The sequence below is a fragment of the Vigna unguiculata genome, chromosome 9, assembly GCF_004118075.2.
Source record: "Vigna unguiculata cultivar IT97K-499-35 chromosome 9, ASM411807v1, whole genome shotgun sequence".
In the NCBI taxonomy this organism is placed as follows: Eukaryota; Viridiplantae; Streptophyta; class Magnoliopsida; order Fabales; family Fabaceae; genus Vigna; species Vigna unguiculata.
In genome coordinates, this window is record NC_040287.1 from 13894386 (window position 1) to 13921161 (window position 26776).

The 26776-nt window shown below is 30.4% G+C and overlaps 1 protein-coding gene across 1 annotated transcript; it reads left to right on the forward strand.

The window, feature by feature from the left end:
• Window positions 1-16409: 16409 nt before the first annotated feature.
• LOC114195956 lies at window positions 16410-18115 on the forward strand. The gene has a single exon (XM_028086410.1). It carries the CDS (start codon window positions 16771-16773, stop codon window positions 17743-17745), a length of 975 nt encoding a protein of 324 aa, XP_027942211.1. The 5' UTR covers window positions 16410-16770; the 3' UTR covers window positions 17746-18115.
• Window positions 18116-26776: the final 8661 nt, after the last annotated feature.

Below are 26776 nucleotides of genomic sequence, written 5' to 3' on the forward strand. Positions count from 1 at the left end.
TTACGTACATATGTTACGTACATATATTCTTATTTATAACATTTATAATATTATGATATTAAATAATATATATATATATAACATTTATAATATTATGATATTACATAATATATATATATATATATGTTTAAATATTACGTACATATATATATATATATATACGTACAATTTTATATATATATATATATATATATTTATGATTGGAAAAAAAATTATTATAACTATTTAACCATTTTTTTTTCATACTGAAAACATTGTGGCATAAATTTTGAGATGTTACATCATGCTTTGTAGAATAAAATGTCAAACTACATTGTTGTTTAACCTTCAAATTGGGCTAATTCAAGCTCAATTAGAAGCTTGGTCGAGAGTTACTTGAGAGGCAAGCTTCGAGCGCGTCTTTTCCTCATGGTGCAAGCATGGAGAGTATGACTTGCCACATGGCTCTTGATCCCTCACTCCTTTGCATCACACGACCATAGATTAAGCTTTCTCTCCAACCTACATTTCCATTTCATTTGGTTTTGTATATGCATTCCATTAAGGTCGGCCATCCTACTATAAATTGGGCCTCCTTCCACTTGTATTGGGTTACTTTTGCTTGGTAATAGACTTGATGTTTAGAGCAGTCCACACTATTACCTCAAGAGTCAAATGCTACATTAGCTTCCTACCTTAGCTCCTCTAGCCCCCTTCCTTAAGATAGTCTTTTTTCCTAGACTTCATCTTCACCATATTACTCCATAGCTACAAGAGCCTTCAAGCTTGTCTCCATCTCCTTCATCTAGATGCATCCGCTGCCATCCATGGAGCTCCTCTTCTCCATTTTGACGCAAAGAGCTTCATCACTAAATGAGGGTATGAATAATTCAATTTTTATTTGAAAGATCTATGGTCATAGATTAAAATTTGTAATTAATAATCAGGAAATAGATACTAATAGTTAATAGTTTAAGAGCGTAAATATTATTATTTGAATATTATTAGTTAAAAGTTTAATAATTAAACATCATTATTCAAATGTAATGTAACATTTTATTTATTATAGAATTGATATAACTTACAGTCAAGATCATGAAAGTCCTAAAACTTTCATTGTTTTGTATGATTGTCACATTGAAAAATCAAACTTAATATTGATCTCAATACTAATTTAAGAAATAAGAATTTACTATTAGATTAAAAATATATTCAATAACATAAGTATTAATACTTAAAAGTATATCAATTAAAATGTTCCAATTTGATCCTATTGTTCTAGTAGTTTCCATATGTTTATATGTTTAATTGGGTACACCAAATAATGCCTTTATTTTGGAAAATTGATGGGTCTTTTGAGAAGGAAGATTCACTATAGTGATAGAATAACATTGATACTTAAGCCCATTTAATATAGGGGACACTTGGATTCCTAATAATTTTTTGGTCAAAAGTGTAAAAAACATTTCATTTGATTAAATATGACTTTAATAATAATTTATATGTACATATAAACAAATTTAAAAATAAAAAATCTGAAAAATTTGAAAACAAATTAAAAAACTTTTAAAAAATTAAAAAAAAAAGAAAAAAAATTGGACAGACTAGCCAAGCTCGACTCGTTAGTCCATCCTATACGGGACGAGTTATGATTATTGGCCTGTTTTTGTTTGGCAGGTTGTTTGACGGGCCATATACGGACTGGGCCAAAACGGGTCGGGCTGGCCACCGCTTCTAACCCAAAATCTTAAGGTCATTGGTTTATGAGTCTTCTACATTATATGATGTTTAACTTTATAATTTTTATGCAACGTGAGATTTAAATAAACTCACACTTGAATTTCTAACAAAAAGTTATACAACCGAACATAAAAAAAAACAAACCTCAATAAAACATTCTCAAAATATAAGAATTAAACATTCAAATTATTATTTTGGCTAAATAACTAATTATTAGTTAAGATTTGACAGTGTTATGGTTGGTAATCAATGGATGTGTGGGTGGAATTGTAATTGAGAGAATTAGTGGAAAGGAGAAGTTTGTTGAAGTAGTACTATTATGAAAAATTGATTGAAGCATCACTTGTCCCTTAGCGAAAAGGCATATATTGGTGGAAGACTGAGAAGTGTGGGGCGTGAAAAGAATCTTCTGAGATGTGGCCCATAACAGTGGTCCCAAACATGGCCTTTTATCTTTGGGGAGATCCTAATTTGGCTGGAACCCATTTTCTGTTTCTGAATTTGGTGGGCCTGGAGCAGCAGCAGGAGCAGTTCTGACCTCTTACTTATTGGGCTGTTGCCAGTAACACATTTCATATATAATTGCATTACCTTTTCATAGCCATTTCACCCAAAAAAAGAAATATATATCAACTAAGTGAGGGATCATTCAATTACGCTTTAATTTTTAAAGTAAGTTATATTATTACATTTTATAATTATTTTCCTATCATACCATTCATTATACACCATAAGATATCTCCATTGATATATATATTTTTTATATTATACATCTAGTACTTCTTCCATCTTAGTTCAATAATCATGTTAAGTTTATTATCTCATATATAATGTAATTAATCTAAATAACTAATTTTTTTATCATTAAAAAATAAAAATAATTATAATATTTTCAAAATGACTATATAATAACCTATAATTATATATCAATAAAGCGTCCATTCAAATATATTTATAATCATATTTTTAGGTAATTTCTTAATCAATGTTGAATTTACAATATTGTACTAAAAGTGAGTTAGAATTTTATTTAATAGATATTAGATATTAATAAAATCAATGGATACCTTACACTTGCAACACAGCCAAAAAGACTTAAAAAATGCATAATTTTATCATTATGTTATAATTTTACTTTTACCACGTGTGTTGAACTTTAATTACCTCTTAGTTGTTGTATGCAATGAGTAAAAATGTTTTCTCACAATTAATTCACATCACAATACAAATTTTGTTTATAATTAATCTTGTGTTGTTTTTCTTATTTTCTTTTTTTTTCAATTAAATTTAAGTTGTGCTTTTTTACCATTTTGTTTCTTAATGTTTAGTTTTCACTAACTCATTAGTTTCATTTACATATTTGAAGAGGTAATATTGTTTATTTCAGTATGCCTTTTGTTTTAAAGCTCCGTGTGTGTGTGTGTATATATATATATATATATATATATATATATATATATATATATATATATATATATATATATAAATAAAGAAAGAAAGAAAGAGGGATCAAGTATCTAACTTTGTCATAATTTTTAACAACTTTTCCAACTTCACTTTGATTAATTCTAGGATTATTGCGTCATAATATAAAATTATGTCATGTAAAGGAAGTTGGTAAGGAAAAATGTTGTAGTTAATTAGTAGAAGGGTTAATTAATTGGAACATATTTGAGAGGGAAATGAGGATGTGGCATATCAAGATTTCATGCCCACTATATGCATGTTTATATATTAAAGCAACATAGAACAAGGAATTAAAGAATAAATTAGAATTATGTTTTAAGTTCATTCAATTATGCTTTCAAAACAATGGTTAGATGCCATATGTCTATCAAAGATAAACACCAGTTCTTTAATTTGCAAAATTCTAGAAGTCAAACGATTATAATTCCACGTTTGAAGAAATACTTCTAAACTATATCATAATCGAATTATTATAATATATTAATCGCACAATTGATTAAGACATTATATGACACAAACGTTGCATATTTGAGGCGCAACATCAACAAATCTCACTATAACTATGAGGTGCCTTTGTCTTACGATTAGCTAGCAAGTCAATATATTTGAAAGCAGGCTTCACAATAATTATTAATTAACATCATTTTTACATTAATAATCAATCTATAGGTGTGAATATGGATTTGATATCTTCCTTTCTCTTTGTTAAAATATTAATTAATTGTTTTTATTTTTATATTTTGTATTGCTTCTCTTATAATACTTGCAAGACTTCTAATAGATTTAGAAATATAACGATCATTATCACAAAAACTCAAAGAAGGCAACTTAAGTAAATCAATTTTTTCGATAAAGTCTTTCATTTTTTAGTTGTGCCTTCATTCTATAACTTGTCATAGGTTGCATGTCAAATGTAACTAATGCAACAATTGAAAGCAAGCTCTCAACATCCAATTTCATGCAGACAAATAAATTTATTTAAAAAAAAAATGTTTTTAGTTAGTGGTAAAAAATAAGGTGGAACAAAATTTTCTTCAAAGATTTTTAAACTTTAATTTTAGAAAAAAGAAAATAAAAAGGAAGAATCCATTTTGTTATTAATGATCGCATTCCTCAGGAGCCCAACAACTCAACATACTTTCTACCCTTTGTTCCTAAAAGAGAAATTAGTGATATGGTTCTGATAATTAGAAGAAATATTTCTTCAAATGGTTATAATCAATATTACTAATTGGGTTTGATTTTGTGTTCTGATTTGTTAATGGTTAGAATTAATATTACTTATCATGATCGATTTTGTGCTCTGATTTATTGCGATTTTGATACCCATAATGTGTTGATATTATGACCAATTTATTCCTTGTATTGTTCATTACATTAAGGCTAGGATTGCATTGATATTGCAATAATTTTTGGATATAAATAGACAGTTAGTCACATGAAAAAGGATCGGAAAAAAAAATATTCTCTAAACTTCTCTAATTCTTTCCCATCACCACTTCCACATACACACCTCATTTTTTATCTCTCTATAAAAAAAAAAATACATATTGAAGGAGGTAGAAAATCGAAAGAAAATATTCGCTACATTTCCTCTTCTCTACCATTACCACCCACATAGACACACCTCTTTTTTACCTTTTTGGGAAAAGGAGAGGGTGAGATTGATATAGAATAGAACATATATCGAAAAGTTTTAAAGGTACGTCATTGTCAATTTCTAATTCTTTTGATTTATTTTTTTCATTTTTCATTATATATTTTTTAATCATAAACAAATATTTTTTTCATCTCTTTTAGTGTCTGTTTGGCCGCTTGCGCTGCGTGACACCAATTTTTAAAATTTATTTTTCTAAAAAATAAAAAAATATAAAGAACTAAAGATAAAAAAAGATAGTTTTTTTTGTTTAATTTTTGTGTCTGTCTGGCCGTTCGCGACACATGACAACTATTTCCAAAAAATTCAAATTTCCAAAAACAAATATAAAAAAGGTTTTCAAAATTATAAAAAATCAAATCAAAAAGTTTCTCAAATAGTTTTTCATAAAGAACTGTGTAACCCTGATTCTTCATTCACATGGAAATACGTAGGAGCGAGGATTAATCCTCGTCGAGCCCAAAAAGCTAAAAACATATTTTGGTTTCTTTTGTAAATTCATTTATTTTCGGGGAAAATAAATATTTTGAAAAAACCACATAACTTTTTTACATTTAATTAAAGGTACCGTCATAGGAAAAATTTTGTGGGGTGCAAATATTTTCCTCATGTGTAACCGAATTCTGAACCAAAAATCTGGTTTTTTAGCATACCTTGTCTTATCTTTTTAGTTTTTTTTTTTGTAGTTTTCCAGAATAAACTATGGTGACAACTCCAAACTCTGTTTTTACAAATTTTATTTTTGGTTCATCGTCTCGTTGTGATTTCGGTTGCGATATAAGCTAAACAAGACCAAGAAAAAAATAAAAGTTAGGGGAAGAGGATTTCAACAAAACAAATAAAATGTTCTTTGAAATTTCATGACCAATCACATCAAAAAAAAATACTAAAGGTAAGAATTACTTTTTAAGGACATAAACAAGTATCATTGTGAAAATTATAAGGACGGATTACAATAAAGCATAACTTTGACAAGGAGACAATAACTACAATATGCGTGCTAGGATTTAGTATGTTGAAAGTTAAGGAAAAATTTGAGATGATGAAGTATAAAAAATTAAATACGCTTGCAAAACCTAAAAAACAAAGTGTGGGGGTAGGATTGGATAATGCTAACATAGAAAAGTAATTAATTTTTTCTTCTTAGAAAAAATATTTTCATATTTTTTTTATTCATATGATCTTTCTTATACACAGTGAGTTGGAGTTAAATACATGAATATTTTTAGAAAGTTTTTTAATGAATCATTCACATTATTAAGTTGAATAAAAAAAATATTACGGATTTAAGGTATTACAAGACCTTTCCTTGTATAACTACTTTTATTTTAGTTGAGTTCATTGCATCTTCTTCTTTGAAAAAATTATGTGTCACAAGTTTTACTTTCTTTAACTAAAATTTACACTTAGGGTTTGTTTGGATTTGGAGGATCAGATTTAAGGTGTGTTTGGATTTGGAGGAACGGATTCAAGTGGATTTGGGAAGTAAAGGAGGTGAATGTGAAGTTGTTTGGAATAAGAAAAAGATGGTAAGAAATGAAAAAATTTTAGATGAAAGTTACTAAGGGATGTGATAAGTTTGATAGATTAAAAAATATATTTTAATTGATAAAAATAAAATATTAGTATTTTGCCCTTAATCATAAAAATAATTTAAAATAAAATATAATTAGTATTGATTATATTAAAATGAAAATTTTATTATTATTATTGAAAGTATCATCATAACAAAAAACTTCAATTACAAACTACAGAAGCAATAAAATAAAATAAAATGAAATGGTAATTGGTAGGCTAAAAAAGTGTGAGAATAACCTTCCATGTCTACAAGAATAGATTTTATCCATTCAAAAGGAGACAAATCACTTATCCTTCACCAGATCGATTCTTCCCCCTTAATTACTTTCTCATTCATTCAAACTTTAGGAAATCAACCCTACATGCATGAGGCTCTAAAAGTGAAAAAGTAAATTCATGAATAGGTTAAATAATAATAATAATATATAAGTAAGACCATAAATGTGACGTGGATTTCCTTTGTGATCTCCTCACATTTGCGGGTGAAAGAGGATAAGGTTACTTGTAAATTTCCACTCCCATTTTTCTACACTTCTCTCAAAACAAACAAGCTCAACACTTGTAAATTTTTCTACATAAACAATATTTCACCCTAGGCAAACACATAATTAGGGTGAGTTTGGATTTGAAGATGGATTTAGGGGAGTGGATTTGAGGGAAAAACGAGATCGAGGTGAGGTTGTTTGAATTAAGGGAAAGATGATAAGGAATGAAGGGATTTTAGATGAAAGTTATGTGTAACATCCAATTTTAATAGAATAATACTACAAAAATAATATATCACAGAATTAATAATCAAGACAGATAATCAATAATCTAATAAAATGTTATTACAATTATCCAAAAGTATAACTACAGTCTTTGGAAAATCAATAATATCAACAATTAAAATAATCAAAACTAGCAAAAATGCCTTCTTCTTTGATTATCATAAGATTTTCGTTGACTCTACGAAGCCTTCATCCTTTCATGTATCCTCTTCACCTTTTTTGTGATATACTGGAACAACTCAGACTCCTATCTCTCCATCTTGGTACCAGGACAAAGTGGTTCTACATCTCCTGCCATACAAAGTCTCGTAGGGTGTCATATTAATACTTACCTGGTAGTTATGTGAACTCCACCAAAGGCAACACATCATCCCAACCTCCAAGGTGATCCAACACACATGTTCTAAGCATGTCTCTAATGACTGAATCGTTCTCTTAGATTGTCCATCTTTTTTTAGGATGATAAGTAAAACTCATCATCAACTTGCTACTCAAAGCATCTTATAGGGTCTGTCAGAATCTAGAAATGAACATTGGATTCCTATCTAACACCATACTAGAAAGAACTTCATGCAACCTGATTATCTCTTTATGTATAATTGTGTTATCTTTGTCACAGACATCATCAAATTAACTTCTAGAAAATGAATACTCTTCACCCATTTACAGTTCTTTTTTCTCTTCTTTCCATTTAAACTTTAATTTACAATTTAGTCCTCAATTGAAATTGTTTGTTTGTAAAAAAAAAGTACGAGTCCTTCAGGTTATGAAGACTTATCTTTTTCCTTTTTTTTTAATTTTTTAATTCTTTTAATTAAGAGTTTAATATTTTATGCTTATAAAATATAATAGAAATATATAAAAATATTATTTTACAAAAATAATGTAATTAAGACATCCAAATTATAGGTTTTGGATGTTATAAAATTCATGTGTATTATTCATTATAAAGGAGAGACAAGAAATGACGTATGATTGATTCTCATGATTAAGATTTATGTGATGGAAATCATCATGAAATTATTCAACTAATTACATTATTGGAGGGTCTTTACCATCACTGGTTTTCAATATTTATAATGACAAAATAAATAATATTCTAAAATAAGTTAAGATACCGGTTTACTAAAGTTACAATAATAGTACATAAACAGTTAAGAATATTTTATTGAAAATTACATTTAAATTTTCTTTATATTCTTTTGAAAGAAATTATGAATAATGTCATAACACTCGGATCTCTTATTGTTTTAGAACTATTTTTTATTGTAAAATCTTTCTCACGAATTTCACATGTAGATTATTTTCTTAATTTTATTTCTAACCAAATGTGTGATATTATTAGATGGGAAACTCTTGTCAAAAGTTTAGAGGAAGATGGTACTGTGTATAAATATTTACTTTTAACATAAGGAGGTTTGAATAAATAAAAAGAATAGATATAAAAATATCACTTCTTATATATTAAGTATTTCTTTGTTTGTTTTTAAACATATAAAAATATATTTTAAATCATTAAATATGTCAATATATGTGAATAATTAATTTAAAATATAATATAAACATTAAAAATTCGCTAGTACAATGTGAAAAAATGATTTGAACAATTTCCCAATAAACAAAAAGGTAAATAGTTTAAATATTTTCAAATGAAAAAATGGAAATATTTTGGAAAGTCAACCACATACCATTTATGTTAGAAGATAATAAGTAAAATATAAAGAAATAAAGAGATAAAAATAGAATGAACAAAATGTTTAATTATTTAAATTGAGCTAAAAGAAAAGGAAAATAAGTTGCAAGTTAAGTTTTCTTTCCGCTAAAATATTTGAAAAGAAAAGAAAATTGAATTTGAGTTAACGATATAGAAATGATAAAGTTGTCGATCATGTTCTCTTCTTTGTCTTTTTGCCTTTTCTCGTTGTGATGCCTCTCTTTTTTCGCTTAGCCTTTCTCCTCTATTTGTTGCTTTTCTGCTTTTCTGCTTTTCTGTTGATGTACTTCCTTTTTTTTTTTGCTATAAAACAAAATGTTCTATATATACCCTTGTATTAGTGGCTTAATGTGTGGTTAATAATAATATGTTAGTTTTGAAATGGTGATTTAAGTCAAGAAGGGGGAGGGTTTGAATTGGTTTTGTAAAATTTTTTGGAAAGCTTAAACCTCTTTTCAATTGAATCAAATAGACTGGAAAGTTAGGATGTAAAAGCAACAAACCATTACACTTTCAATCAATTAAAACAATAAAATAGCAGACTAATTTGTTCTTTAGCTATGAAACAATTGATTAAAAAGACAAATCAGTTGGCTAAAATACTGGAGATTTATGTAGAATGCAGAATTAGCAAATTCAACTCAAACAACAATTTTTTACATACAAGACTTGTTCCAATCAATATTTTTAACAAGTATACAACCTCATATTACACAAGAACGCATTAAATCACACCAAAGAACGAATTGCTTGATTTTCTTGAGTTTTTAAAGAGATTCAAAGTGAGTGAGATGAGAGAGAGAATTGCACAGTTGTTTTTATACTGATTCACTCAATCATAGAGCTACATTCAGTTTACCAGGACAACTTGAGCCTAGTTCCACTATATTCAAAAGTTTTACAAATCACACACCAAGATTACACTTTTGAACAAAGAAACACATAAGATTTTTGACTCACACAAAAATCTAGACACACACCCTGCAAGAATCACACTTACAGACCTGAAATCACATCAGGCAAACCAACCAGAGGCACAAGAACTTCCAAACTTGATGGTGGTTATCCCTAGCCAACCATACATGTGTTCTTCAAACTACTTACAAGCTAAAATGCCTCCAAGATCAACCAAGATCTTCAAACCACGAGTTGAATTTGTGTATTGCAGAGAGAGAGTTTTCTTGAGAAGAATGATAGTTTCGTGCTCAAAAACTCATATTCGCACCTTTGCTCTCGAAAACACAACATATATAGTTTTGTTTAAGTGAAAACAGTCGATATAATTTTCTGTACAGCCAACTAATTTCACTTAAGTTAAGTGAAATCAGTCGATTGAAAAATAATTTAATTGACTGAATGCATTCATACCAGAAATTATATACTACAAGCATTTTAACCTATTAAAACCCATTTTAACAGATTAAAAGAGACACACTAAGGCACACAAGACATCTAACCTATGTCATATAACCTACCAACATGATATAACAACAAAACATTACATTTAACATTCTATTTTTAGATTTAACACACTAAAACTTAATCTTCAAGTGGATCTTCATCAATCTTCATCAAACACTTATAATCTTCATGCACAAAGCTTTATCAATTCTTTGCTTCAAGCTTGCTTGTGCCAACAATATTTCTCTTCCCTTTTCCTTCACATTATATTGTATTATCTTCTTTCTCTATTGTGGCTTACTAATTTTCTTCTTTCTTTCCTATACAACTCTTTCCTATATAGAACTCATTTTTTAAGAGCTCTATTGCGCTACTCTCACTCTCATTCCTTTTCTTGCTTAGCTTTTGTCTTTCTTTTTCTTCTTTTCAGGATGGTCGAGGAACAAACCATGCACAACTTCTTGTACTTACACCCTAATGAAAACCCAACCATCCCTCTAGTCTCGCCTATTTTTAATGAAAACACCAAGAACAAGATTGAATTCATTCTAGGAACTACTCCTCTACCTAACAAGAAAAATCTTACCTTTCTTCATAGAAAAGATGCAACAACATGGTTACATCTTGGTTGGTCCATTTGGTTTCCACTTCTATCCGCTAAAGCATGATTTGGATGGAAAATGCTCTTGACATTTAGAATGATTTAAAGAGTCATTTTTCTTAAAGCAGTTGTTCTCAAATTTTTGATCTATAGATGAAGGCTGCTACTTTGAGTCAAAGAGACCTTATTATCTCATAGTACTTCACAAGATTGAGGATAATATGGGATAAGTTTGACAACTTCAGACTATAACCTACATGTGTTTACAAGACTAAGTGTTCTTCCAATGTTTCATCCACCATCAACCAAAGAAAGAGAGAAGACCAAGCCATGCAGTTCTTACGTGGCCTAAACAATCAATTTAGCAATATCAAGTCTCATGTCTTACTCATGGACCCATATCATCGATCAACAAAATATTCTCTCTCGTGGTTCAGATGGAGAGACAACTTTCAAGCAATCACCTCACTGCCAATGTCAGAAGCAACAATCAAGATATCTATACCATTTCTATTAGTTCAGGTTTTATGGCTCCTATAATTAATGCCACTGCTTTGAACAACTGCACATATTGTGGTAGACTTAGGCATACCAAATCAGTATGCTACCGAAAACATGGTTATCCCAACTTAGAAAGAAAAGGATCTAAAGGACAAAACACCAAAAAATTTTAATGGACAAATAGGACACACCATAGATATCTGCTATAAAAAGCATGGATATTCGCCAGGCCACAAGTTTCACATTGGTTACAAAAGATCATACCCTTGGTGAAGCCATAGATATCAAAATCTATCCACAAAAATATCATATTCTAGCTGGTCTTTTTAAACACTCAAACATCAACAACTCTCATGCATAAATAAACCAAGATGGCTCAATCATGTCACACCATAATCCTACTTGTAACATCCACTTTATCTCTCTTCCTAAAGTTTTTCCCTCTACTTGGACCTGTAACATCTATAATCTTACTGATTTTATCATTGCTATGCAATCTAACTTTTTCCCTTGACAAATGTGTCATATAGGATACCAAGACCAAAAGGAAGATTGGTTTAGCTAGATTGAAATTTGGTTCATATGTCTTGGATGATGTTAAATTTCATGACAACCCTACTTCCAATTGTATTGTTAATAACATCAACATTTGACACTCAAGATTGGGACACCCGTCTAATGAACGTTTTGAAATTTTTACAAACTAAGTACCCTTCTAATGATCGTTCCTTGTTCTTGAAACATGAAAATAATCACTTTATTATTCTACTCTTGCATCAACACTTTTGCATCAAAATATTAGGTGATCTCACTTACTTCCTTGGCCTCGAAGTTACATGCATCAAAACGGGCATTCACCTCAGCCAAAGAAAATATACACTTGATTGGTTACAAGAAGTTGGCATACTTAATTGTGCCCCAACATATACTCCTATGGATCCTTCATTCCACACGAAAAACCTTGGCACTGCTTAATCTTTGAATATTCATGATTCTTCCTTCTATTGTCATCTCATTGGAAGACTCATTTATTTGACCAACACACATTCTGGCATCACTTTCTTTGTCAACTACCTTAGTCAATTTGTCTCACATCCTATTGATCTACATTAACAAATAATGAATCATATTCTTCAGTATCTCAAAGTTTCCCTTGGGAATGGTGTTTTTTCCACAACAACAATAGTTTACAACTCAAAGCATATAACGATTCAGATTGGGCTACATCTCCACAAACCAGAAAAAGCATCATTGGCTTCTCCATCTACCTTGGAAATTCCCTTGTCTCTTGGAAGTCGAAGAAGTAGCAAATTATTTCCAGAAGTTCTTCTAAAGTAGAATGTTGTGCCCTCACCTCCACCACATTTGAGCTTTAGTGGCTCACATATCTTCTCCAAGACTTCAAGATCTCTTTCCATAGTCTGGTGCTTCTCTATTGCGACAATAATTTTGCCATCCAAATAGCCTTAAATAAAGTCTTCCACCAATGTACCAAGCATATCGAGATCAATTACCACATAGTTTGAGAAAAAGCTTAATGTTGGCCTTCTCAAGCTTCTTCCCATTATGTCCAACAACTAAGAAACAAATATACTTACCAAGTCTCTACCTCCTCAATCCTTTCAAAATCTCCACTCTAAGCTGTGAATGTGAAATATTTATTCCCAACTTGTCTTGCTATTTTCTTTGTCTTTCTACCTTCTCTTGCTACGGCGCCCTTCTTTTTCACTTAGCCTTTTTCCTCTACTTGTTGTTTTTCTATTGATGTACTTCCTTTTTTGTTATAGAACAAATTGTTCGATCTATACCTATGTACGTTAATGGCTTAATGTGTGGTTAATATATAATAATATTTCTCTTCCCTCTCCTTCATATTATCTTGTATTATCTTCTTTCTCTAATGTGGTTCCACTACTTTTCTTCTTTCTTTCCTTCACAGCCTTTTGTCCTTGATTATGGATTCCAACAATCGTAGTTATAAGAATTTCAGCTTTACAAAATGTTTTTAAAGTATGAAAAATAAAATATTTGTTTAAGTTGGTAACACCCTAACAAAACTAAACTATATGGCCTTTTAATATACAAATTAATCATACATAAACTATATGTATGTAAATACAAATGTTGAAAAAAATACTTCAAATATATTTTAATCCCTTACTCCTACAGTTTTACCTATACTTGTTTATGTTAGTACAATTATAGTAAGACACAACACATACAAGGATAAGTTACTAAAATAAATTTTTCAATTAAAAAACATATATGATAAAGAAAAAATTATTAAACAAATACCACACATGAATTTATACATAAAACATATTCAAGAAGCGAAATATCAACTTACAAATTCTAGAAGACTCATACTAAGCATGTCCCAGCAAATACTAACATTTTATTTAAGCCAATACCTAAATTTACAACTAAACATAATATATGTTTGGATTAAGGAAAATATTGTGAGATTTGAAAGAAAATGAAAGGAAAGTTTATGAAAATTAGTGAGTAATGTGATAAGTGTGATAGATTAAAAAATAATTTAATTGAAACTAAAAGGAAAGATTACCATTTTACGCTTGTATATAAAAATAATTTAAATTCAATTGTAAATAGTGTAAATTATATTATTATGAAATATATTTAAACTGAAAAATATAATATTGATACAAATATATTAAATTAAACTATGATTTTTAGATATTAAGATGAAGTAAAAGTTTGGGAATTAATTTAAATAAAGAATCCTCAAAAAGTGAAAAAGTGACAAAGCATAAGGACAACATGGTAATTATGTTGGGAGTGAGTTGACTTTCCACCCAATTGTCCTCACTCTCTCTCTCCCACACTCCTCAAATTCATCTCTGCAAATCCTCCCAATCAGTTGATACAAACACAAGACTCACATGCATTCCATCTTCTGCTATATTAAATAGGTAGAAACAAACAAGACTTTAGTATGACTTAGATCATCAATAATACATGATGATGATCTTTGTTATAACCAGATAAGTGTCAACACTTAATACAAAAAATAAATAATGTCGCATATTTGTGATGTTACCTCACATTCATTCAAGTCTTATAATTCTCAATAATCATTCCATATAATATAATCCCTTTAAATAAATGTACAAATTAATTAAATATGCAAACTAACATTCATTTTATATTTATAATAAATGTTCAAATATAATTAATTAAAGAGACAAGAAGAGAAAAAAAGAAAAAAAAAACTAGTTTAAGCAAAAATTGACTCATTTGAGAAAAATAATTTTTGCTTGAGCAAAAATATGGGAAAAACAGGAATTCAGTTACAATGCTATTTTTACTTAAGTGTACAACTCTTTGCATGAGTAAAAATAGGACTGAAAACAAAGGTTGATTTTTGAGCTTTATTTTTTCTTCGCTTGAGAGAAAATATAATTGAGAGTAATGTTTGGATCTCTATTCTATTTTAGTTTTAGTGAAAATCTTTGCTTGAGGGAAAATCTAAGGTCATGCATAAATAACATTATATTTCTTTTTGCAAACATGTATTTCTCAAACATGTATTTCTTTTTGCGGGCTCATGAATTAAAATTGAATACATTACAAGAAAACTATCAAATAATGATCAATTTTATAAATGAAAAATATTTTAGAGACCAATTAAAAAACTAATTTCTTAATTAGAGACTAATTTAGAGACCAAATCTTTTAGTAGTGAAAACCTAGGTAGCTAATGTTAGTGACCAATTTTGAGATCAATTCATAATACAAACTATTTTAGTTATCAGTTTAGAGACAAATTATAATTTTTTGAAACTATTTTAGTTACCAATAATTTTTAGTTTATAAATCGGTGTCTAAATTGGTCACTATAGTGACTAATTATTTTTTATCACTAAAATTGGTCATTAATCGAAGATTTTTTTGTAGTGTTATTTTGCTTCATAACAACTTGAATTAAGTTATCTCAAATGTAAATAATCTAACACAAGAGTGACAAGAAACAACACATTTTATTCCTTCAAACTATGCAAATTTCATCTTGAACTCAAAAATTAAAAACAAGTTCAGACAATGCACATGCTTTTATAAATATTTTATAAACATTGTGACCACACCACCTTATTCAATCATCTATCCTAAGATTTTTGTATAAGACAAATATTTTCCCTTGCTTGTAATATCTTTTATTCCAAAGAAAATCTTACTTTAAACATGAATTTACTCAAAATCCAGAGACATAAAGCAAAAATATAACAAAATTGTAGTAAATGGTTAATAAGTTGAGATGACAAAATAATAATAAAAAGTTTTACGTGAATAAAAACTTATTATGTTTAAAGTTTGACTTGATTAAAAGTTATCATAACATTTTCACTATTGAAGAATGTGATCAGATTCTAAAAAGAAAAAAAAAATGAAAATGAGAGTCGAAAATGATAACTTCGGAAAGAATTCAATTTAAACAGTAAAAGAAAAAAAAAATCCTTTTTTCATGAATAGAGAGGATAATTGATTACAATTCAACAGCCATGTCCTTAATATGATGAAAAACGACATTTTTGCTTCTAACTCAGCTAGAAGTACACGCTTTTAATATACCTAATTAATAAAAATCACTTAGGTTAAACAAAAAGTTAAATTAATTTGCTGGTGAACTCTTTGAAACTATATACTTAATTTGTCCTTGATCTTTTTATTTTCCTATATTGATTTTAAAATTTGTTCAACGCCGCTGAAATCGGTTTACCAACACTTCCTCCTCCAAAATAAAATAAATATTTGAGGAAAATTTGATGGCATTGAATTAATATGATGTAAAAATTTACTATAATCACCGAAAACTACAAATTTCAGCTACATTAATACATAGGTACCACCCACGCACACTATTTTCTTTTAAAAAAGGTAATATTCCTTTGAATTGTTTGGGATGAAATGTGAAAACTTTATAAATCACTAAAAACCAGAAAATTATTATCCATAGTTTATTCTTTCTTTCTTTCTTTCTTAATTAACTATTATGGAGGTTGGAAGCAAAATAAAATTTGAAGAGGAAACAGGTAAGAGAGATTATTGAGAGTTGTGCATAATATTAAAAGGGTTGTTCCCTTTAACTCTCACTCACTGCCAGTGCATATGCCAGCCAGTTCAGAAATATATATTTTTCTTTCCAAACTCCATTAAAACACTTTCTGCCACCATCTTCCTTTCACACACCTTCTTCTCACTCAGATCTCTCCTTCACACACCAAATACCTACCTGCCTTCACTTTTTCAACTTTTCCATGTAAGAATCACTCAGCGTTCACATTGTGTTCTCAAAGTTCATTCATCAAGATTGTTTCATCAGAAGAGTTGATCGCCAACAACAATGCAAGACGCAATTGGGATTCCAGCTTGCTTCTCTTCTGCTTTGAAATCAAGCGATGATCACACAACCGTGACGCGTTCAGGCCAGAGCGTGCACATGTCCGTGTACAGAACAAAGATTGCTGACCACTGCCGCTTGATCACCATCACATGGTGCAAAAACCTGATGCTCCACGGCCTCTCAGTCTCGGTGGAAGGACCAGAGGGGGAGGCACAGTACAGCTGCAAGGTGGAGCTCAAACCATGGTACTTTTGGAGAAAACAAGGTTCCAAGCGCTTCCTCGTACACGGTAACAAAGCCGTTGACGTTTTCTGGGACCTTAAGGCTGCGAAATTCAACGGCGAGACGGAGCCAAGCTCGGAGTACTACGTTGCGGTGGTGTGCGAGCAAGAGGTGGTGCTCCTGGTGGGTGATTTGAGGAAAGAAGCGTACAGAAGAACCGGGTGCAGACCGGCACTGATCGACCCGATTCTGGTTTCGAAAAAAGAGCACATATTTGGGAAGAGAAAGTTCTCAACAAGAGCGAAGTTTGAGGAGAAGGGTAGGTGGCATGAGATCTCAATCGAGTGCAAGAACAAAAGCAACATTGGAGGGGAATCGGCGTCAAGTGGGGTTCAAGTTCAGCCGGAGATGGAGATAAGATTGGACGGGCACGTGATGATCCACGTGAAGCACTTGCAGTGGAAGTTCAGAGGGAACGAATCGATTCATCTGAAGAAGATGAGAGTGGAAGTGTATTGGGATGTGCACGATTGGCTCTTTAGTCCTGGTTTGAAACACGCTTTGTTCATTTTTAAGCCTGTTTTATCGTCCATGTCGACCATGTCTGTGTCATCATCTTCGCCACCGTTATCGTTGTCGTCAACATCCACACCATTATCGACTCAAACGGGGAGCTCTGGATCCTTGGAGGGGTTCAGTGTGAACGAATCATCAGAGTTTTGTTTGTTTCTATATGCTTGGAAGGTTGAGTAGTGAAAAAATGGCGAGTATATGGAAATGTTGATGAAAAAATGGTGAGAGTTGAAACTTGAAAGAGAGAGAGAGAGAAGAGGGTGGTGGGGCCAGAGAGAGAGAGAGGTTTTGGGAAGTTAGTTACAGCTGGGGATGAAGAATTGTGCATAATGGACAAAAGGGATTGAATCAGAGACACATGCCCAATAATTCTGCATGCGTCCACGTCTATCTACATCTGTCATCTACTGCTTTGGAATTTCTCTCTCTTCATCTCATCTTGAGAACAGAGCTATGTATATGAAATATGAAATTTGCATTATGTTTTTTTTTTTAATTATTAAATTGTAAAGGTTATATATAACATAAATATAGAGAATAGATTATTGAAGTGGATGTCTGTATTTGGCCATGAAAAGCTCTTGCATGTGACTCATTTCCCGTGAAGAATGGGTGTTTGGTGATGATGTAGATGCGTATACCACCAAGGAAAAACTTACTATTACTCTCTACTTATTCAATAACAATTAACATTTAGATTGAATTTTACTGTATGGAAAGCTATTTACATATGATAAAAATAGTCATATCAATTTGATTTGTTTCTTTAAATAAAAAATTTATAATTTAATTTGATTCATTACAGATAATGATGAGTTAGTAAGTTAACTAATTTAAAGATATTATTTTTTATTTATTATAATATTACTAAGTTGATTAATTTGATTTATTATTTTTTTAACACTATAAACTATGTAATATTTATATAAATATAGTAGTTAAAAATTAAAATATTAATTTATATAATTTGATAAATAAATAAATTAAATATTTAAATATTATTATAAAATATTATAGTAATTGTGAGAATTTAGAAGAAAAAAGGTAATTTAGAATTTGTAAAGTGCTTAAAAGAGTGAATAATTGATTATTTTAATATTAAAATATTAAAGTATAAATAGAAATCTTATAAACGAATTTCATTAGTTATAAATACCTTATCTCTTTAAAATATTTCCTCTAGAACTCTGTCTTTCTTCTCTAGATTTCTTACTTCTTTATTCATCTATTTGAAGATCGGAGACCGTTACGGTGATCCCTAATGTAACACTATAAGAAAATTCTCAATTAGAAACCAATTTTAGAAACAAAAAATAGTTAGTCACTATAGCGGCCAATTTAGATATCAATTTACAAAACTAAAAATTATTTGATTACTAAAATAGTCTCTATTATGAATAAATAATAATAATTAGTTACTAATTAATTAGAGACTAATTTAGAAACTAATTCATTTGGTAGTCAAAACCTTGATAGCTAATTTTAAAGACCAATTTTGTGATCAATTATAATTTTTTATTCATAATAGTGACTATTTTAGTAACCAATAATTTTTAGTTTTGTAAATTGATATTTAAATTAGTCACTATAGTTACTAACAATTATTGGTCACTAAAATTGATTACTATTTAGGAGTTTTCTTATAGTGCGAGCTCTTTAATTCTGTTTGATCAATTTCTCAAATTGAGTAAGTTGATTTTCTACCATTTTCTCTTGTTTAGTTTTGAATTCTATGCATGTGGAAAATTTTAGTTCGCATGTGTCATTTGAGCTTCCTCTGTGTTTTTCACCGATCAGTGGTTCTAATGATGTTCCTAATCATGTTTATGTTGTTCCTAGGTTGAGTTGTGAGCTCTATAACTTTGAAGGAGGTTTTGGTACTCTTTTTGAGTTATATCAATTGTCTCACAAGTAATGAAAGCTAATTTCATTATTTTTTAAGTTATAAACATGTTAGAATTATAGATTGTATGATTATACTATGATTGGCTTTTGTATCTGAGATGTAGAATGGTTTGTGATATGTGAAAGTTATGGAATCTCAGTGTTTAAATTATGTTCATATAGAAATGTTGAGGTTTAGTATTACAATTGAGGTCAATTGGTATTGATGTTTTTGATAAACTTAAGTTTGATTTGTGCCTAGCATCTATAAAGGTTTTTAGGTTGTCTAGACTAGCTTTGAGAATGCATAATTATACAAAAATCAAATTTTGCAGAAATCAGATTCTACAGAATTATCCATACTCGTTGGGCAAACTCTAAGTCAGAGGTTAGGCACAGAGACTTGAGACTCAAAGACTTGAGACTCGTTGGGCGAGCAATTACTCGCTGGGCAAATTTTAAGTTAAGGAATCACTATCTTGAAAGTCGTTGGGCGAGCATTTACTCGTTGGACGAACTCTAAGTTAGGGGCTCACTGACTTGAGATTCACTAGACGAGCAATTACTCGCTAGGAAAATTACTGAGGGATATTTTCTCCTCTAGAGTCTCAATGATACACTCATTGGGCGAGAAATTTGTCGTTGTTCGAAAAGGTATTTTTCATCCAACGAGAAGACATGTTCGCTAAGCGAGTGGATCAAAACTAAGAAAATGTTGACTGATTTACTTTAATAACTTAGTAGTTATGATTGATGAATCAAAATTTGTTGATATTAATTTAGGGAGAATTAGTATTGGATTGTGTAGTGTAGTATTGATGTAGGGGCCCAGTTTGAAGTTATCATGACGCTCTAATAGTCATTCAAATTCTTAAGTAGAGAGGAATGTGGTATGTGGTAAGAGGAACAGGAGGTCCTAACCTAGGGGTTTTATCTTGACTAAAGGTATTAATGGACTAACCTTGTGTGTGGTAATGTCTATTGCTCTGCACCACAAGTGCACACAAGGGTTCGATATCAATGCTTGTATCCGGATTAATTGAGTCTTAGCTTTAGACACCTATATGAAATGAATTGATTGATGGTGTATGACTTAAGTAATTGCATTGTGAATTGATTTAATCTTTTAATTATGATAGCTTACCCTTTTCTTATGTGTCTCATTTTCTGGTGTTTGTTTCTTTTTGCAATGATCACCCAATTTGGTGTGAGCAGTTGAAGATTTTGTGGCCAGTCAATGCAAGGAGGAGGGGATGCAGTTGTCTAGTTGTGTGTAGATTTTTGGTATATGTAGCCTTTCATTTCTTTTTAGAACTCTTAAATATTAAATGTTACGTATAGTATCTATATTTCAGGTTATCTATTTTGGAGTAACTGTAATATGATATTTTGAAGTTCTATGCTTTAATTTTATTAATTATGCAATATTTTGTCTAATAATTTAGATTGTTAAATGAGATTGTTCCTGCGGAGAACAAATAAGAGATGTCAGACACGAGTATCACCTTACCTCAATTTGCAATCTCCCTAGTAAGCTTTCTTCCGACATGTATGTGCTATCTGCTGGTGTCTCGGTTTGGACCGATTTGGACCCGGGAGGGGTTACCTGCGGAGGAGACTCCGACGCTCAAGTCAGCTAAGAATTCTCAGAAAGTCAAATCTTGTGATTAAGGGATTAATGAATGCATACCTTTAATTTGTAGGGGTTCATGCGTATTTATAGATTATTAATTATGTTTGGCCACGTCATGAGTTGGGCTTTTGATTGGGCCATAGTTGGGCGTAGGCCAAGCCCAGGTCCCACAATTTGGTTATTGAGGGCCCTAGGATCCTGGTTGGTCATGTTTTAGGTTTATCAAGTTCTCGTTCCATTTGCTCAAGTTGGCGGCTTAGGCCGCTTACTATTGATTGTTCGACATACATTATCATAGTTTGCGTCCGTAAGGGGCTATATAGGCGGATCTCATGATTGTAGTCAAGTTAGGCCGCCTAGGTGTAGTACAAAGATATTACAATATTTAAAACAATTAAATTGTCAACTTATCTAATTAAAAATAATAAACTACAAATAAATTATTGTCATTTATGAATTATAGGTCAATCATCTTCGATCTAATTTAACATGTTTAACCTATAAATAATTTTTTGTCTATAATTAAAAAACTGGATTTTCTCAATTCGACTCAAATTCATAAATCAGGTTCACTTACGATTGAATCCCATTATAGATCATAAGTTCTTAAAAGGTGAGAAATGAACCGGATTAGACTAGGGATGGCAAAAATACCCGCGCCCGCGGATATCCGCGGATAAAATCCGCAGCGGATAATTACTACCCATGGGTATTTATTACCCGCAGGTAGCGGGTAACGGGTATTATAATACCCGCTTATAAACGGATCGGGTACGGGTATCATACTATCCGTACCTATGGGTACCCGTTACCCACAAAAAATTAAAATTAAAATTTAATTTATATTTTATTAAGTTAAATTTAATTAAAATTAAAATTAACAGTATATTTTATTATGTCAAATTTAATTATAATTATAATTAAAATTTAATTTAATTTATATTTTATTTTTATAATTTTATATTAAAAATTTTATAATATATATATATTTTTTAAAATAATTACGGGTATCGGGTATCAACGGATACCCGCGGGTTTTAAAAATATTCGCGAATATTTTTTAAGCGGATATCCGGCGGGTAAACGGGCGGGTAGCAGACGAATTTTTTTTTTGCGGGTCGGGTTGCGGGTAGACACTATCTGTGCCCGACCCGACCCGTTGTCATCCCTAGATTAGACATTGGAAGATGGGTTGATGGTATAGTTGTCAAAACGGGCACCCGACCCAACCCGACTCGGCCCGCGACGGGTTGGCCACTTAGTGGGTCAACCCAACCCAACTCACTTATTAGCGAGCCAACAAAATTAGAACCCGACCCGACCCACCACGGGTTGGCAAGTTAAACGGGTTGAGTCACTGACTCACTTAATTAAAAAAACACAATTTTTTTTTCTTCAATCTAAAAAAAAAACTAAATTATAATTTTGATTAAAATCTAAATAAACTTCAATACAATCCAAATAAAATTCCAAATTATGTTAAACTCCAAATACAAAACAAAATCACAAAAATATAAATTACTATCTAACATCAAATCATTCTTGTCACTTATTTTTTTAATATTATATATATATATATATATATATATATATATATATTAATTTAATATTTAAAATTTATTGGCAGGTTAAGTTCATTTTTAATTCATACTAAAATTGGTAATTTTTTTTCAATCTAACTCGACTTAAACCGTGATGAGTCAAGTTGGCTTGCCGTTATAATCCATTTATAACTCATGTTCATTTTTAATTCATAATAAAATTGGTAATTTTTTTTCAATCCAATCCAACTTAAACCCGTGATGAGCCGAATTAACTTGCGATTATAATCCATTTATAACCCATTTTAACGGTTTTAGTTGACGGTGATCCTAAAATGATCCGAAGGGTTTCCATTTAAATGGCCGAGTTGCTATGCATCGTCAAATTGATTTATTATATAATATCTTTTTCAAGTGCAATTTCTCGTCTCCGAGAAATTAGATTTCTCTCCATGGCTCTTCCTTTTACTAACTTTGTGAGTGATCTTATTAATCATTTATTAAAGGGTAAACTTATATCATCAATTGCTCATTAAATTATGGCACGTCTTTTAATGTCTTTTATTATCTTTTTCGGAAATATCACCCACATAATTTTCGTAAATTTAATATTTTATGATCGTGGATACACTTACTTTTTGAGTTTTCTTTTCATAAGCACTTACTTTTTGAGTAAACAATTGTTATAGAACTACACAAATTTGAAGTTGTGCTGAAGCTCTTTTCAGCAACTAATGCTCACAGTTGCTCTTTTTGGGATTCTCTCCAATCATTTTAAGTTGATTTTGAAATTTATTGGGTTCTTTTCAGATATCACGCTCCGATGAAATTAGCCTCATGCCAAGTTGCAACGTTGTTTCTCTTTAATTAATATTTTTTCATTTTAGAGATTAAATAATTAATTTAGATAACATTTTCTTGATAAAATTAAATATTTATAAATAGTTCAAATTGATTTAATAACGAATGATAAGGTTTACTAATAAAGTGATAAGATAAAATTAACCAATCTTATAGAAAAGGTGAATTTAATTTAGCTTGAAAAATACTTTTAATTAATATTTTATAATAATAATTTAAGACTTAAATATGTTTTAGTTCCTTAATTTTAATGGAGATATATGTGAATGAATGATATGGTTGATTATGTGTTGATTAAGGAGATTTGAAATCTCAATTGAATGAATTGGTACTTCCTTTTATATGCTAAAACTGTATTGAACCAAAGTACTAGGAAAAAAGTGCCAATTTGAGTAACTAATTAGGCCTAAGATCACCTAAAAACATAAAATGCTTTTGCTATCAACTGATGCAACGTTGAGGGCCATCTTAGTGGCGTTGAGCATAGTGTCCTCTACAGTCTTGGGAGCATTTTTCTTTAAGGAGTTGAGCGGTGGATTTGACCATTGAGCGCAACCTTTTGCAAGTTTATGGGCATTGAGCGGTCTCCAGGTGGTGTTAAGCGTCAACTGCACTGCATGTCTAGGAGCATTTGTTGCTCCTGGCGCCAAGCGATAGGTTATACCGCTAAGCACCAATTTTCGCGAATGGTTAGACGTTGAGCGGTGCCAAATGTGACGTTGAATGCCACTTATTACTAGGAGAATGACACTGAGTGTTGCCACTAAGGGTTGGTCTTCTCTAATGGTTTTTGTTTACTCTTCTTATGTTGTGAATGGTTCTGTTTGGCTAAACTTATCTTATTGGTATAATGGTTAATATTTGATATGATGTTATTGTGGTGAGTATGTATAATGATGGTACTGAAGGAATTTCAAGGAGAGATATTTTGTGGTGACAACTGTAGTGTATGCATTGACATACCGTTTCAATATGGAGGTATCATGTAGTGTTCACACTTAGGTAGAGTAGAATAGGTTATGTGGTGAAAGTTGTTGGAGGTCATAGTCATTATACTTATTTGGTCCTAGGCACGAAGGGGATTTACCATGTGTGTGGTTGGGTGATAACCCTTGAGGCCAAGCTTTGTAGAGCTTGGGAAGCACAACAAGTGCATACCACTAGTGAGTCTGATATCAAGTGATGTATCTCGATAATTGAATTTAGTATCAACTCCTTGTGTGACTATAGACATAGATATGTTTTATACCATTGTATAAGTATTAGCATGATTTAATGATATATGAATATTTCTTTTGTACAGCAGCTTACTTCATTATGTGTTTCATGTTGATTGTGTTTTATTTGTCTCTTTTGCAATTAGAGGTGGACCATAGGCTTGAAGGGGGGAGCCACGACTCCCCAAACGATTTTTTTATTTTATTTTATTTTTTATATATTTAAAAAAATATTTATATATTATTACTTTATTTATATTAATCTCAACGATTTTTATTTTATTTTATTTTCTATATATTTTAAAAAAATATTTGTATATTATTACTTTATTTATATTAATTTAGTTTGAAAAAGCTTTTTTAAAATTTAAAAATTACGTTTTTCCTCTCTATTATAATTTTTTATACTTCTTTATTTGGTTTCTATCTCTTCTATGCCTCCATCTCTTTCTCTCCTCTTATTTCCATCTCAATTTTCACCACCAATTTCTTATTATTTTCAAAATCAAACTACACTACGACAAAATTGAGGAGTTAAGGAACATTTTGGATCAAACAATTTCTTCTTTTCAGTAAATTCATTTTTTACCCCTTTTTTTGGGAGCAATATGTTTTCCTCTTGTATGTGGCTTTTCTACGCTCTAGTCATATCTCTATCTATTAGAGATCATAAAATCATGCTCTAATTGTTAATCAAACTCTTCTTTGTGTAGATAGAGTTATTTTAGGCTTTAAAGTTGTGTAAGGGAAGAACAAGATTATGAATCTACTCTAAGATAAGGGAAACTAATCATTTGGAAGTTATTAGTTCTCTTAAAAATATTGAGTCTTACTTTTAAGATTTAATTTCGGGTATTCATAAATTTATCTTTTCGTAAATAGGTGAGAGGTGACAAATTTATATTAGAAAAATTATAGTAAAGAGTAAAAGAATCAATTCGTTTTTCAAGAGGAAGGCTTGTGATGAAGATGAAAAAAATGCATCTACGTCATCTAAAATTGAGAAACTTCATGAGAATCCAAAAATTGAAGAAAATGAAAAACAACTCTCTAAGGTTCCTAAAGTTACATATAATGAATTTGAAAATGCTTTAGAATGTGATCTGGGGAAGCATCTTCAAATTTGGCAATACGCACCAAATCAAATTGATGAGGTACGAAAGGCTTATCTAAAATTGGGTTCATATCAAATGCACCCAGAAAATTATCCGTTGTTTGGTAAAGATGATCATCCAAGAAGATTTCAGTACACATGGTTTAGCTTATTTCCTTCACGCTTAGAGTATTCGCCATTAAAAGATGTTGTATATTACTCACCATGCTATCTTTTTAGTAAAAAACCAAGCGGACGACCTGACTCAGATGTTTTCATTGTTATAGGTAATTGAGTTGATTTTCATTGAATTCTAATTGGCAATGAGTTGATTGTCATCAACACGTTTTAACTTTTTGAATGTTTTTTTATAGGTTTTAAAATTTGGAGAAAAGTTAACAATGGAAAAAATTGTGCTTTCCTTAAACACATAGGGAAGGATCCTTGTTCACCACACAATATTGTAGTGTCTGCTTGTTAAGACTTGTTAAATCAAAATTGCCACATTAGGAATGTTTTGGAAGTGCAAAGCTCGGATCAAATTATGGAGAATTGGTTACGTCTCAAGACTTCAATTGACACAATTCATTTTTTATCACTTCAAGCTTGTACTTTTAGAGGTCATGATGAAGTACTGAATCGAGGAACCAAGGTAATTTTCTTGAGATGATAAAACTCATAGCATCATAAAATGATGAAGTTGCAAAAGTTATGTTGGAAAATGCTCCATACAATTCCAAATATACTTCACATAAAATTCAAAAGGAGTTATTGAATATTCTTTCTAGTAAAGTGAAAAATCATATTCGTGAGGAAATTAGGGATTCCAAGTTTTGTATAGTTGTCAATGAATCTCGTGATGAATCAAAAAAAGACCAAATTGCTCTTGTTTTGAGATTCGTTGATAAAAATGATTTTGTTCAAGATCGATTTTTTTATATTGTGCATGTTAAAGACTCTACAACATTAACTTTGAAGAATG

Coding starts and splice junctions, on each gene's coding strand:
- LOC114195956 (XM_028086410.1), top strand. CDS start 16,771: ATGCAAGACGCAATTGGGATTCCAGCTTGCTTCTCTTCTGCTTTGAAA.